A 16,295-nucleotide genomic window follows, 5' to 3' on the forward strand; every position below is an offset into this window, starting at 1 on the left:
ATCACTGCACCATTTAGGCCTCTTTCACACGGGCGTCATATTTTTGGCCCGGATAAGAGGCGGGTGTGTTGCGGGAACACGCGCGTTTTTTCCCGCGTGAGTGCAAAACATTGTAATGCGTTTTGCACTCGCGTGAGAAAAATCACGCATGCTTGGTACCCAAACCTGAACTTCTTCACAGAAGTTCGGGCTTGGGATTGATGTTCTGAAGATTGTATTATTTTCCCTTATAACATGGTTATAAGGGAAAATAATAGCATTCTGAATACAGAATGCATAGTATAATAGGGCTGGAGGGGTTAAAAAATAAAATAAAAAATTAACTCACCTTCTCCTCTTGATCGAGTAGTTCCCGGTCTCTTCTTTACTAGCTGTGGGCTAAATGACCTGTGGTGACGTCAGATCACATGCTCCAATCACATGGTCCATCACCGTGGTGATGGAGCATGTGATCTGATGTCACCACAGGTCCTTTAGCCCAAAGCTCATCATTAAAGAAGAGACCGGGAACTACGCGATCAAGAGGAGAAGGTGAGTTAATTTTTTTTTAACCCCTCCAGCCCCATTATACTATGCATTTATGTTATAAGGGAAAATAATACAGTGAATAGACTGTCACCTAGAAACCATGCGTGAAAATCGCACCGCATCCGCACTTGCTTGCGGATGCTTGCGATTTTCACGCAACCCCATTCATTTCTATGGGGCCTGCGTTACGTGAAAAACGCAGAATATAGAACAAGCTGCGATTTTCACGCAACGCATAAGTGATGCGTGAAAATCACCGCTCATGTGAACAGCCCCGTAGAAATGAATGGGTCCGGATTCAGTGCGGGTGCAATGCGTTCAACTCACGCATCGCACCCGCGCGGAATACTCGCCCGTGTGAAAGGGACCTTACTCTTGGCTCTGGCAGCAGCCACATGGTTGGCCAGTTATAATCAGTTGCCCCCCACATGTCTGCAAAAATCCAAGTGGTTACAACAGGAGCCAAAGCAACATGGTGCTTTCCTGCGAGTTTCAAAGGGGCTGAGCGCGATACCAAGCACAGCCGCTATACAATGCATGGAGCTATGCTTAGTAAGCATGGAGAGGGCCATGGCACTCACAGGAGCGCCAGTGCCTTTCTTAAACAGCTGATCGTCAGGGATCTTGGGTATCGGACCCCCACCAATCAGATACTGATAACCTCTCCTGAAAATAGGTCGTTAGTATCAAATTCCTGGAAAATCTCTAACAATATATGTGGCATGAGTGCAATGTGATTTACACCTTATGTGTAAAAGTACACCAGGGGGTTGCCTTTTTGCAAAAGTTGCACGTAAATAAGCCCATAATCCAGGTGTAATCTCACTTTTAGCTCTTAAAAAGACCACTGTGAAAAGTGGTGAAGAACAGCAAATGTTGTAAAATTGACCAAATGTCGCAGAAAATGTCACAGATACCATGACTTGTAACTATTTTAGACCACAAAACTGACGTATCCGATTTGATAAATGACCCCTTGTCTTTATTTAGCCTTTTATTCTAGTACAGTGCCTTGCAAAATTATTCACCCCCCCCCCCCCCTTGACTTTTTTCATATTTTTGGTGCCTCACAACCTGGAATTAACATGGATTGTTTGAGGATTTGCATCATGTAATTTACAGAACATGCCCACAACTTTGAAGATGTATTTTTTTTTTTTTTTTTTATTGTGAAGCAAACAACAAATAGGACAAAATAACAGAAAAAGTCAATGTGCATAACTATACACCCCCCTAACATCAATACTTTGTAGAGCTACGTTTTGTGGTAATCACAGCTCCAAGTCACTTTGGATAAGTCTCTTTGAGCTTGCCACATCTTACCACTGGGATTTTAGCCCATTCCTCCTTGCAAAACTGCTCCAGCTTCTTCAAGTTGGATGGTTTGCGCTAATGAACAGCAATCTAAGTCTGACCACAGATTTTCTATTGGATTGAGATCTGGGCTTTGACTAGGCCATTCCAATACATTTACATGTTTCTCCTTAAACCACTCAAGTGTTGCTTTAGCAGTGTGTTTGGGGTCATTGTCCTGCTGGAAGGTGAACCTCCATCCTTACCTCAAATCACACACAGTGGTACAGGTTGTACTCAAGAATTTCCCTGTATTTTGCACCATCCATCTCTCCCTCAACTCTGACCAGTTTCCCAGTCCCGGCTGCTGAAAAACATCCCCACAGCATGATGCTGCCACCACCATGTCTCACTGTGGGGATGGTGTTCTTTGGGTGATGTGATGTGTTGGGTTTGCGCCAGAGAGGGTTTTCTTTGATGGCTGAAAAGTTCCATTTTAGTCTCATCAGACCAGAGCACCTTCCTCCATACATTTTGGGGGTCTCCCACATGCCTTTTCGCAAACTCACAACGTGCCTTTTTTGTTTTTAGCTGAAAGTAATGGCTTTCTTCTGGCCACTCTGCCATAAAGTCCAATTCTATGGAGCGTACGGCTTATTGTCGCCCTATGTACAGATACTCCAGTCTCTGCTGTGGAACTCTGAAGCTCCTCCAGGGTTACTTTAGGTCTCTGTGCTGCCTCTCTGATTAATGCCCTCCTTGCCCAGTCCGTGAGATTTGGTGGGCGGCCGTCTCTTGGCAGGTTTGCTGTTGTGCCATGTTCTATCCATTTGGTTATGATAGATTTGATGGTGCTCCTGGGAATCATCAATAATTTGGATATTTTTTTAGAACCTAACCCTGACTTGTACTTCTCAACAACATTATCCCTTACTTGTTTGGAGAGTTCCTTGGTCTTCATTGCAGTGTTTGGTTAGTGATGCCTCTTGCTTAGGTGTTGCAGCCTTTGGGGCCTTCCAGAAAAGGTGTGTATATGTAATGACAGATCATGTGACACTTAGATTGCACACAGGTGGACATCATTTCACTAATTATGTGACTTCTGAAGGCAAGTGGTTGCACCAGAGATTTTAATGGGCTTCCTAACAAAGGGGGTGAATACATACGCACATGCCAATTTTCTGTTTTATATTTCTAAACAATAGTTTTATTTATACATTTTTCTCATTTCACTTCACCAACTTAGACTATTGTGTTCTGATCCAACACATAGAATTCAAATTAACAAAACATTAAAGTTAAGGCTGTAATGTAACAAAATACGAAGAAAGTCAAGGGGGTGAATACTTTTGCAAGGCACTGTATTTCTTCTATTAAACATGCCACCATCATAGCCATCCTCAAGAAGCCTTCCCTTGACCTCTTTGCCAGCAACCGCTCCATGTGGCTACTCCCATTTGCATCAAAACTCCTATGGTAACATGCTCCTCTTGAACTTTTTTCATTAAAATTATGCCAACAACTACAATCTATAAAAACAAATGATTATGTTAGCCGAAAGAGGATAGACCATTAAAGAAGCCAGCCGCTTTTAATATTTTCGTTCGATAGTCGAATAAAAGATTTTTTGTTCAAAGAAAGATCGTTCATGAACTAAAGATCTTTCTTTGAAAGAATGCTCCCAGAAAGATCTTTCGTCCATCGCCTGATTTCATTAAACGTGTAAGGGTAGCTTGTACAATTGTATTGGCCAATATGGACAAAAGGGTGGATGGCTGTGTTTGTGAAATGAACATTCACCAGATGATTGTTTGTTTAACTGGTGTTCAACCATCAACCAACTTTTATTTAATGTGTATGGCCAGCTTACATCCCCATCTCCCATCTAGATTACTTCTTCCTCCTCCTCTGTGATCTCCCACCTAACACCCTTATGCCCCTCCAATCTATACTCACTCTTATACCGCCTGGCCTCTTCTCTTTGCCAATCCCTTCACTGGCTGCCCATTGCCTAACCTGTTCAGTTTAAAAAACTAACAATGACATACAAGGCTGTCCACAAACTGTCCCCTCCTTACATTTCTGACTTAATTTCCCGATACATCCAGACAAGACTTCCTTCTTTGCTCTCCTTCTGACAGCTCCTCACACAATCATCTTCAAGATTTCTTCCGTTCATTCCCCATAAGCAGCCTGAAAACCACAACCTACAATAAACCTGTTGCAAAGGCACAACCATGCACCCTCATCTACCGTCTCCTCCTCCTTTCCTTGGAGCTTGTGAGCCCTCATGTCAGGGTCCTACCCCACTGTATCAGCCTGACACAAAGTCAGTCCATGTTTATTGTAGTTGTGTAGTGTTACCTTTACTTTATATTATGCATATACAACTTTTTCACATGTACAGCACCATGGGTTAATGGCACCTTAAAATATAAAATGGGAAAGAATACACATCTTGAATACACTGGTGAATGGGGCCTTACATGAATGCAGTTCTGTGAAGTCACATCTACTGGTCATATGGCTTTTGTGCAGCTCAGTCCCATCCAAGGGAATGGGACTGAGTTGCAATACCACACAGATGCACTATACAATGTACTGCGCTGTGATTGGCATACTAAGAAAAGGCCTCAGTACTGCAGCCCCTTCTAAAAGCTGAGTGGAGGTACCGGGAAATTAACACATACCAATAAGATATCCTGAGGATAGGTCTTCAATATTCAAAGGGGTTGTCCAGGCTACAGATTTTGATGATCTATCCTCAGGATAGGTCATCAACATCAGATTGGCAGAGGTCTGACACCTGGCACCCCCGCCAATTAGCCGTGCACGCTGTCTCCCTTGTAGCAGAGGTGCAGTGTAATTATAGCTTCCTCTATCTTTCCCTTGAATGGGACAAACAGCTGTAATTCCACTGACATGAGTGCCGCAGCACCTTCATAAAGGTGACTGGCGAGGGTGCCAGGAGTAAGACCCCGCAATCTATTATTGATGACTTATCCTGAGGATGCAGCCCAATTCCTATGGCTATGAGACCTGGGAATCTCTTCACACTTTACTAGGTGTTCCTACCCATATCAGAGGCACTTACAAATACTCTATATCTGTACAGATAAGAATCTGTACTGTGACAAGAAAAAGATTATTTTCTGCTAATAACAGGGCACTTACTACCTGGAAACCTAGACAGCCTGTTCATATAAAAACAAAGATAAGAGTGGACACAGTTCTAACACTCAATGCTTCCCATCAAGGACCTATCTAAGGTCCGGAGGCAGTGCTCCCCTCGGTCCTTGACACCTTAGGTACTTCTCATACAAACCTTATGTATAGAGACCTTGGCATGCAATCAATTCTAGATTTATAGCAAATCTGTTTAATAAAACGAAATCTAGGCTTTTGCGACTGCATTAGACCATACACACCTGAAAGCACAAATAACTGTGTTTTTGTATTCTAATTAAGAACTTTCTATTAACACATCTGCAGTCATTGAATACAAAGACAGCAACATGAAAACAATATTCACAATTGGTAACCATGGAAAACAGATTAAAAAGAAAACATACCAATTTAGTAATAAGTGTAATGCAACAGCAGGAAGTGCGATAACACAAAAAAAAAACATTACTCACCTGCTTAGTCCTTCACCGCTCCAGCGCCAACACTCCAGTAGTCCTCGCTGGTTTTATTTTCCAGAATCAGTGATGTCACATACAGCCAATCACTAACCTCGGTGGTCTCGTGCCATACAGGCCAGCATCACCGCTGAGGTCAGTGACTGGCTGTAGTGATCATGGGGATGTGACACAGCGTCACTGCAGGAAAATAAGGAGCAGCGGAGACCACCAGAGCATAAACATTAGAGTAAGTTAGATAAGTAGGAGATTTAACCGTTTTTGTTTCTATTTTATAATGTTTCCTGCTCCCGGACAACCCCTTTAAAAGGATATCTGTAGGCAGGTTTGATCCTTGCGCTTATTGTCTTTGTATACAGGCATTAAACCCTGTATTAAGAAAAAAAAGTAAAGGCCAGAACTTCCACAGAATCTCCTGATCCTGGAGAAAGCAATGTCTTGAGCAGATTGCCCTCTCTAAGGCAGGCAGCAATAGGAAATTGATATACGGTAACGTGCGCCGTTGAATCGCCACACTATTTAACTATTGACCATCATCATTTTAGCTCAGTTCCTGCAGATTGTTGGAGATGTTGGATGGAGAAGGGGGCCATTCTGCATGTATAGCTGCATAGCTATTGGCCATCATAATATAAAATGTCCTCCCTCCCTATACTCACCTGTGTACATATCCCAGCTGGTGAACACTGTGAATTGCAAGAACTATTTCTGCCAGATAAAACTGGGCCATGCTTTCATCAAACTGCTCATCATAGCGATTCAGTAGAGAGAGCAAGTCTCCTCCTGGCTGGTACTGCATAACCTGCAAAATTGACGTTAGTTTTTAAACTGATATACAAGATTAGGTTCACTGAAAAGAAAATCCAAACATAGGGACTGTGTCCCAAAGAGCAAAACTAACAAGACCTGTTTACATGAAGCAAGGCTGTTTCTATGACTTCCATTGGCGCTCGGGCCTATTGTACTGCATTTCCCGCTAAGGATAGTTTCACACTGGTATTACAGATATCTAGCAGGGAAAAGTCTGCAGGAGCTCTCTGGATACGACATTGCCAGCCGCTGCCTAAATTGCCCCATTAACTATAATGGGGAGCGGCAGAGACCCAGCTGCAACCCAGAAAATATGCAGAGAATCAGCCAGACAAATACTACTGGCCTACCAAACAGCCTACCGGATCTCTGTAACATAGTGTGAAACTAGCCTAGAAGACATAGGTCACATCCTACTAATGCTTAATAAAGGTCTTTAGCTGCAGTACCCCTTTAAGCAAACTGTATGTAGCAATTTTGTTCTGTTTCGTAAAGTGAGATTCCTGTTTTTAGTTATTGTTTAAGCAGAATATATAACTTTCTAAAATACATGAATTAACAATACTGCATCCACATTATCATAGATAAGTCCTAAGTAATGCCTCTATGGGCTAAACATGGTGTCAGTCAAGCTATTCCTTATATGTGACCCACTTCACAATCAGCAATGTCACTATATGCCATACAGGACCCAGGGCATGCCTTATGTCATATAACCCTGTTGATAACTAAGGTTACTTTTACACTAGCGTTTTTGCTGGATCCGACAGGGTTCAGCAAAAATGCTCCCGTTACTGATAATACAACCCTCTGCATCCGTTATGAACTGATCCGGTTGTTTTATCTTTAACATTGCCAAGACGGATCCGTCATGAACTCTATTGAAAGTCAATAGAGGATGGATCCGTTTTCTATTGTGTCAGAGAAAACGGATCTATCCCTATTGACTTGCAATGTGGGTCATGACGGATCAGTCTTTGTCAAGGACGTTCCCACGACCAGTGGCAGGAGATTGGTGAGACTGGCAACACGTGGTTTGATCTGACATGTTTTGCGCTTGGATCAAATGACGTCTGTGTTGTTTCTGGTGCTTGCCACACCTTCTTTCCCCAGGTGTGGCTATTAGGGTTATTTAACCTGCTCTATTTATTGTTGCTTCTCTCACAATGCTGTGCGGTTTATAGCTTCTGTTTGGACTTTTGGATAGATTGTGGTTGGATCTCAGCCGAGTTCCTGGTGCTTCCATTGCTCCTTTGAAGTTAAGTCTTTCCTTTCCCTTTTGTATTTTGTTTGGATTCTGTGTGTTGCATTTCCCTATTGTTTCTATTAAGCCAGAAGGAGACTCCTGTTCATCCTTCCTTTTGGAGGAACAGGTAGTCTCGTCCCTGCCATTAGTACCAAGGTCCTATAGGGCTAGATAGGACTCTAGGTATTCCTGCGTATGAACTCCCCTACCTTTGGGGTCTGTTCATACTGGTAGTCAGTCAGGATTTTGGTTAGGGTTTTCACTAGCTGTCCATTTTCCTTCCCTAGTTCTCAGGCCTGATTCCCTGTTCCCCCCTTCCCTCCTATGCTCGGTGTGGTGGTTCCCTCCCACACCGAAGCGTGACAGTCTCCCTCTGCATCCCAGGATGGAAAGCAAACCGCAGCATGCAGTTTGCTCTCTGGTATGAGAACGGAACAGAATGCATTTTGGAGCACTCCATTCTGTCCAGTTACATTTGTGCCCATTGACAATGAATGTCAACCCTATGACGGATCTCAATACCAGAAAATATTAACGCTAGTGTGAAAGTAGCCTTAAAGAGGACCTTTCATGGGTCCAGATATAAAATAAGTAGCACGTTATGTAGGGCATAAAGCAGGGATCTAACAGTGCTTACTAATTTTCCTGGGCGCCGCTCCGTTCGTCCACTGTGCCCCTGTTGAATTCTCCCGCCTGGTATGCTAATTAATAGCATCGGAATAGGGAGGAGGAGACGCCAGGGTTTCTCAATGGGCGTCTCCTTCTCTCTGGCTGTAGCGCGGTCCAATCACAAAGGAGAGCGTCACAGCCAGGGAGAAGGAGACGCCTATTGAGAAACCCTGGCGTCTCCTCCTCCCTTTTCCGATACTATTAATACCAGATACCAGATGGGAGAATTTAACAGGGGCACAGCGGGCGAATAGAGCGGAACCCAGGAATAATAGTAAGCGCTATTAGATCCCTGCTTTATGCCTTACATAACGTGCTACTTATTTTATAATGTCTGGTCCCTTGAAAGGTCCTCTTTAAAGGGAATCTGTCACCAGTTTTATGATGCCCTATCTGAGGGTATGATAAACTGGAGACAGAGACAAACCATGGGATTTGTACCTATAACACTGGCTGACCTGTTACACGAGCACTTGGCAGCTGAAGGCATCCGTGTTGGTCCCATGTTCATATGTGCCCACATTGCTGAGAATAATGATGTTTCAATGTATGCAAATGAGTCTCTAGGAGTAACGGGGGAGTTGCCTTTACACCTGGAGGCTCAGCTCTCTCTGCAACTGTTGCATCCTCTCCACTTTGATTGACAGGGCCAGGCAATATAAATGTGATCATGCCTGGCCTTGACTTTTCAATCAAAGTGGAGAGGACGTGGCAGTTGTAGAGAGAGCAGGGCCTCTAGGTGTAATGGCAAACCCCCCGTTGCTCCTAGAGTCTAATTTGCATATATTAAAACATTTTTTTTAGCAATGCGGGTATATATGAACATGGGGCCAACACAGATGCCTTCAGCTGCCAAGCACATATGTAACAGGTCATAGGTACAAATCTGCTGACAGATGTCCTTTAAAGGGTTAAATACTGTTTCCCTTTGTCATCTGTAGCCATGATGTTTTGTAATCATTTGTTGTATTACTTACCAAGTAAAGGTGCTCCCTATCTTGGAAGGCATACTGTAGCGTGGGTATCCAAGGACTGTTATGATTACTTAATATATTTCGTTCTTCTTCAAAAAAGGAAACCTATAAAACAGACAAACATCAGCATACATATATATAGTTTTCCTTATTATAATACAATTTTTTATCTAGGCATAAATGTCTTTACCAGTCTAATTACTATTGAAGGTGTTTCCCTTACATATGTATGCTGGGGCTACCGAGAGACATGAAGATTGCAATTTTGCAATAGGTCATCACATGTGCTGTTCATCCATGGAATTGCAGTGTGACAAACAACCTGTCACAACTGCCACACGATTATCGCAAAATTTCCAACACTGTTGGATTTTTGGTTGCAGGTTGCAAGTGGCATGTGACTATCATTTTAGACTATAATGCAAGTCGTGTGTGATTATGACATTCTCTGTGCCCTTTCTACAATTTGGCAGTTTTTTTGTCTGCTTTTACAGTCTAAAACATTTCTGCGACAGTAACCTGCACAGTCACACAACTGTTGTTGAACTTGTTGTCATACAACGTCACCATGTAACCCCAGCTTTATTGCGGATCCAAACCTGTGAACAAGCCCTTAATCCAGAAATGCCCAACCTGTGGCCCTCCAGCTGTTGGAAAACTACAACTTCCACCATGCTCGTCTGTAGGCTAATAGCTCTAAGCTGTCTGTGCATGCTGGGAGTTGTAGTTTTGCAACAGCTGGAGGACCACAGGTTGGGCATCCCTGCCTTAAACCATTCTGAAAAGACACCTGTAACATGTCCACAGTTGTTCAGATAACTATAGCCAGGCCTGGAGAAATCCTAGGATATGGCCTCATGTTGCGGCCAAACTATAAACACCCACAGCAACCAATCACTGCACAAGTTTACCACAAACTCCTGCGGCCATTGGTTGCTGCGGGTGAGCATGACTTGGCCACATAAATAAAAGTAAAAACCCGGATAATGAAACTCCAGTTGGGCGGGGGCTTGGTTGGAGATGTACTCTAAATAAAGTTCTTATGCTTGGGAGGTTATTTCCTAAGAGGATAAAACGTTCTGAAAACGATGAATAAAATGCAACTTCAAACAGGCTGATGCATATGAAACACCATGTGTGTGCACAGATATTGAAAAAACCTGCCAATCAAAAGGGACCCACAGCAATAGTTAAATCCAAACAAAGTTCGGTGAACCCCACCGTCCTCACAGTAAGTAGGTATTACGTCCTGCTGTTACGGGCCCAAACAGAAGCCACACCAAACGAAGGTAGAGGATGCTGGCTTGTCACATGATGTGTCGGCAGGAAGTGCTCGGACTATACTATATTTTATATATTTTTCCCCAGTTGACTAGGCGGGTCAATTTAGTTATTGTAGCACCACTGCACGATTTAGGCTGGGTGAGCCTCAATATCTATATTCTTTCTATATGACTTGGCCACATGTCGACAGCCGCACCGCAGGGCCATAGATACCCTTAGGCTAGGGCTACACCTAGACTTTTTGCAGCATTTTTGATTGATTTTAACTAGTGACAGGCTGACTACAACTGACTATGCTATTTTGTGCAGTGTAGCTGTTACATGACATTTAAAAATCAATCGAGGAACATTGACAACGATTGACAATGGTGTCGCTGTGCAACAAGTGACCAGCTATTCCTGACAGTTATATGTAAGGACTTGTTTTATCAGTCTTAGTTATCTGCTTATTTTTGTTAAATGTTCATTTTCTCTTATCTTGGATGAAATTTTGGGGCTTTTGAATGATTACTCAATTTACAATGGTTTCAACATACAATGGTCGTCCTGGAACCAATTAATATTGTAACTTGAGGGGCCACTGTACCATTACAGGGGTTGTCAAGCTTTTACTCCCACAACCAGCAACCTTGCCAGCTGTTCAGGTGTAGCAGTGTCACTGGAAGTGGGTGCTAGAACTACAGCTTTCTGTCGGCTCTAGCACTGTTCTAATTGGAGCAGTGCTGTAGTAATGAGCTTCCTCCACTACACAGCTGAGGGTGCTGCATAGTTTCGGTGCCAAAGTCAAACAATGGAGCTACACATGAACGGCGAGGGTGCAGAATGCTGGACCCCAGCCGATCAGACAGCAATAGCCTATTGTAAGGCTAGGCGATCACTTAATGCAAAATCATGTACATGATCAGCCTTAGGTCCCATTCACACGACCATATTGTTGGTCCGCATTTTAGTCGGAGCGGTTGTGGACCCATTCATTTCAACAGGTCCGCAAAAAATAGGAACAGCACACCGTGTGCCATTTGCATTCGCAAGTCCGTTCCACAGCCGCAAAAAAGATAGAACATGTCCTATTCTTGTCCGTTTCGCAGACAAGAATAGGCAATGTTAGAATGGGTCCTCAAGGAGTTGCACATGCTGAGCTCACTCCATACATGGCAGATGTCGGAGGTATAATACAAGCGATTAGAAGACTGTATGTTTAAGTCTCCTAAGGGAGCTAAATGTTAATCTGTAAAAAGTAACAAAACATAAAAACATTGAATTCTAATCACCCCCCTATCTCAATTTCACATAGAAAAATAAACATAACAGGTATCACCACATCCCAAAATTCCCAAACAACCATTAAAAAGTAAAATATCAAAAGTCAAGTTCATAATACAACCCAAGCGAAGGCCCCAAATTACAGCCATTTTTAGAGATAAGAACTGCTAAGAACCTGTTCTTGTGCAAGAAGTGCTTTCTTCTTCATCACTTTCATAGCAAATATGTCCCCAGTAAGCTTCTCCTTCACAACATGAACATCTGCAAAGTGACCTCGCCCAATTACATTCTTCACTTCAAAATCCTTAAAGTTGGGATGGAGCTCTCGTAACTCTGCAACAGTTTCAGAATCTGAGGGAAAACATAGAGTTATCTATCTAGCTATATACACCGTATTTATGTATAATATATACACACATACCCCTAATATATATATGTGTATGTATATACGTGTATAATATACAAATTTATATATTTTTTAATAAAATTTTTAACACACACATTAAAGGGGTTCTGCACTTTCATTTAACTGATGATCTATCCTCTGGCTAGATCATCAGCTTCTGATCGTCCGGGGTCTGACACCCGGGACCCCCGCCGATCAGCTGTTTGAGAAGGCAGCAGCGCTCCGGCAGAGCCGCGGCCTTCTCACTGTATACCGCCAGGCCGCCCGCCCACTGACGTCACGGCTAGTATCAACTAGCATAGGCGGGGCTAAGCTCCGTTCACTTGAACAGAAGCCCTTTAAATAAATAAATATATATATATATATATATATATATATATATACACACACACACACACACACACACACACACACAGTACAGCCCAAAAGTTTGGACACACCTTCTCATTCAAAGAGTTTTCTTTATTTTCATGACTATGAAAATTGTAGATTCACACTGAAGGCATCAAAACTATGAATTAACACATGTGGAATTATATACATTAGGGATCGACCGATTATCGGATTTACCGATATTATCGGCCGATAATCAGGATTTTGAACGTTATCGGTATCGGCATTTATTTTGCCGATATTCCGATAGCGTATGGGGAACACAGATCGCGCTGCTGACAGCGCTCTCCGTGTTCCCCTTAGCAGCACAGGGGAGAAGGAAGCAGTGTCTCCTCCCCCTGTGCTGCTGCTGCCGCTGCCGCCAATGTAAGGACAGGGGACAGGAGGAGGGGAGGAGCTATGGCCACTGCGCCACCAATGAAGCTTAATCTATCATTTATTCATATACAGGAGGCGGGAGCTACAGAACCACATAGCCGGCTCCCGACCTCTATGAGCGGTAGCTGCGATCTGCGGTAGTTAACCCCTCAGGTGCCGCGGATCGCAGCTACTGCTCATAGAGGTCGGGAGCCGGCTATGTGATTCTGCAGCTTCCGCCTCCTGTATATGAATAAATGAGAGAGGGGTTGTCCAAGTTATATTTATTGATGACCTGTTTGAAGAGGAGACTTGCACGGTGTCAGCGCTGCCTCCTCTTCACTGTTTACCTTCTAGCCGTTGCATCTGCAGTGGTGAGCAGGTGTAATTACACCCAAGCCTTCCTATTGAAATGAATGGGAAGGCTTGGGTGTAATTACACCTGCTCACCACTGCAGATGCAACGGCTAGAAGGTAAACAGTGAAGAGGAGGCAGCGCTGACTCCCTGCTAGTCTCCTCTTCAAACAGCTGATCGGAGGGGGTGCCAGGTGTCCCCGCCGATCTGATATTGATTGACAACCCCTTTAATCTTCATTGTGTGCACAAAGCACAGAGCAGCAGGGACAGTGTGAGCTCCTATTCACCCTGATAGATCTCTATCAGGGTGAATAGGACATGGGTTCTAGTCCCTAAGGGGGCTAAAAGTTAGTAAAAAATAAAACCAAAATATAAAGTATAAATGAAAAAGAAAGATTTAAAAAAAAAAAAAACTACACTAACAATAAACATTAATTTTCAGCAGATTTGTGGGAAATTATTTTTTTCCCCTCAAAAATAAAAATTCCCAGAATATCGGTATAAATTATCGGCTATCGGCCTGAAAGTTCACAAATTATCGGTATCGGCCCTAAAAAAAAAATCAATATCGGTCGATCCCTAATATACATAACAAAAAAGTGTGAAACAACTGAAAATATGTCATATTCTAGGTTCTTCAAAGTAGCCACCTTTTGCTTTGATTACTGCTTTGCACACTCTTGGCATTCTCTTGATGAGCTTCAAGAGGTAGTCACCTGAGGGGCGTGGTCTGGCTGCCGAGGAGCGCGGATGTAGTGCGCTTCAGCTCTGGAGATAGCACTACAAACCAGCGACTTACATAGCGACTTACTCCACTGTGAACCACCCAAAAGTGGAGGAACCAGACACGGAACCTTATCTGAGCATGACGGGACGAAAAAAGAGAATAATGAAGCACCCGCAACTGACAAAATTTTACTTCACGAGAGAAGCTGGAAGATCTCAAGATGGCGCTGGGGACAGAAATGCCATGATATGTGAGCACACGGAAGGCCCGCAATCAGCTACAAGCCCAGACTCCAAGAAGGGGTCGGAGGTACGGGCTTCCCCGAGAAACGCGTCAGATGAGGATAATTTAGATGCCGGCCAGGAGGAAGTTAGTGATGCCGGGAGAGAGCTGACCGCGGGACCCGCAGACCCTCCACAGACTCCGAAAGGTACCCGATCGTCCGAGGAAGATGTTGCAAATGCAGGTACTCTGGGAGCACAAGGGGGCCCACAGGACACAGGTGAAGCAGAGATTCTGGCGTTGCCAGTTAACAATATGGCCCTGACTGACACTGTTATGAGAGACATGCTCTTAATCCAGAGGCGCTCTCTTCTATATGACATGCGCTCCTTAGTGGTTCCATTGCGGAGGGAGGTGGAGGACATTGGGGACAGAACAGACCATTTAGAGCGCAAATTTGGAGAGTTTGCGGGCTCTCATAATGATCTCACTGACGCCCATTATGCGTTAGAAGCAGAAGTTGACGCAATTAAAAACAAGATGGCGGATTTGGAGGATCGCAGCAGACGCAACAACATTAAGCTGCGAGGCATTCCAGAGGCTGTTGGGGCCAAATATATCCCTTCTTATGTGAAAGCGTTGATAAAAAGTGCTTTGCCTGGAGGAAAATATCCCAAGAGATGTTCTCGCTAGGGTTCATTTATACTCCACTAAGGAGCAACTGATGTCCTTTGCCAGACAAAATGGTGGGCTGCCCGCCCCATACCACAAAGTATCACTATATGCGGATCTGTCAGCTGCTACACTTAGGCTCCGAAGGGCCCTGCTCCCTATTACATCTGCCTTGCAATCAGCCAAGATACAATACAGATGGGGGTTCCCGGTACGCCTTATGATACACCATTTGGGGGACTTGGATGTAATAAAATCCGTAGAAGAAGGTAGGAAAGTGCTGCAAAGCTGGGACATTCCAATTGAACCACAGAAGGAACATCGTCGGGCCCCTCCTGACAAAAGGATTGGGACGTCACCCGCTGAGCAGAAGAGGATGGTTCACCGGGGGTAACCAAGGCTTTTATTGCCTACATGCTAGGTTTGAGTGTCTATCGATATGAGTCACAAACCTAGGCTTCAGACGGGACTTTAATTCCCCAAGTTTTTCAGGTGTTGGAGTGCCTGCTAGTTCTTACGAATACACCTTTACGTATTCATGCTTTTCATTCTATGTTATTATGTTTTACCACTGGTATTTGATGCAAAATTAATGAATGGTGCCACAAATATGCCTGTACAATATTCCACCACCTTCGTAGTATGGTTGCAGACGCGCTGGCTGGGAGGCGTCCTGCACCTTCTTTATTGGTTAATGTGCGACTTTTTTGCTTTACGTTTCAAGTTGCTTTATTATGGTAATCGCATTTGCTAGTCTTAATGTGAATGGGTTAAACAGTCCTATGCGCAGATCCTGGGAGCACAGGAAAACCATATACTAACCAAGGATGCCCACAGGGTACAGAATGCACAATTCCCTCATATTTTCCAAGCTCACTCTGACTCTAAAACCAGAGGGGTTTTGATAGCCATAAAAAATACGCTGGTGTTCACTTTGATTAAAAATATTAGCGACCCCACAGGAAGATATTTGATATTAGTTTGCACTTTAAATAATGTAACCTTCACTCTGGTATCCATATATGCACCCAACACAGGACAAAAACGTTTCTTCCATAGGGTACTGAAACTGATCAATAAGAAAAGGAGAGGTCAACTAATAATGTTTGGCGACTTTAACATCACTGCAGACCCTGAAATAGACACTTCCTCATATTCCGGGAGGAATGTCCCATCTCTAGCGGAGAATCTGTGGAAGGCTGAAGTATATGATGTCTGGCGAATCCAACATCCGTCAGATAAAGATTTTACTTTCCACTCAGGGGTTCACAATGTTTACTCGCGCATTGATATGTTTCTTACTGACAGGATAGCACTGTCAAAGGCGGTGGTTACGGAGATCAAGCAGGTTAAATGGTCTGACAATGCTGCAATTACCATGACGTTGGCAGAGGACAATAACTGCTCCCCAAGGTATCTTTGGAGGAGTAATCCTATCCTACTATCTTGTCC

The 16,295-nt window shown here is 43.6% G+C and overlaps 1 protein-coding gene across 3 annotated transcripts in view; it reads right to left on the reverse strand.

The window, feature by feature from the left end:
• The window catches only part of CIT (citron rho-interacting serine/threonine kinase), a 153,399-nt gene that overhangs the window by 117,235 nt on the left and 19,869 nt on the right, over positions 1-16,295 (reverse strand). For all 3 annotated transcript variants that reach the window (XM_044275410.1, XM_044275408.1, XM_044275411.1), the window contains exons 4-6: positions 11,884-12,059; positions 9,165-9,266; positions 6,122-6,264 (exon numbers count right to left, since the gene is read on the reverse strand). In XM_044275410.1, the coding sequence (XP_044131345.1) occupies positions 6,122-6,264; positions 9,165-9,266; positions 11,884-12,059 (421 nt within the window). The remainder of the gene's footprint in view (positions 1-6,121; positions 6,265-9,164; positions 9,267-11,883; positions 12,060-16,295) is intronic.

This window comes from Bufo gargarizans, chromosome 1 (genome assembly GCF_014858855.1).
Source record: "Bufo gargarizans isolate SCDJY-AF-19 chromosome 1, ASM1485885v1, whole genome shotgun sequence".
NCBI classification, from domain to species: domain Eukaryota; kingdom Metazoa; phylum Chordata; class Amphibia; order Anura; family Bufonidae; genus Bufo; species Bufo gargarizans.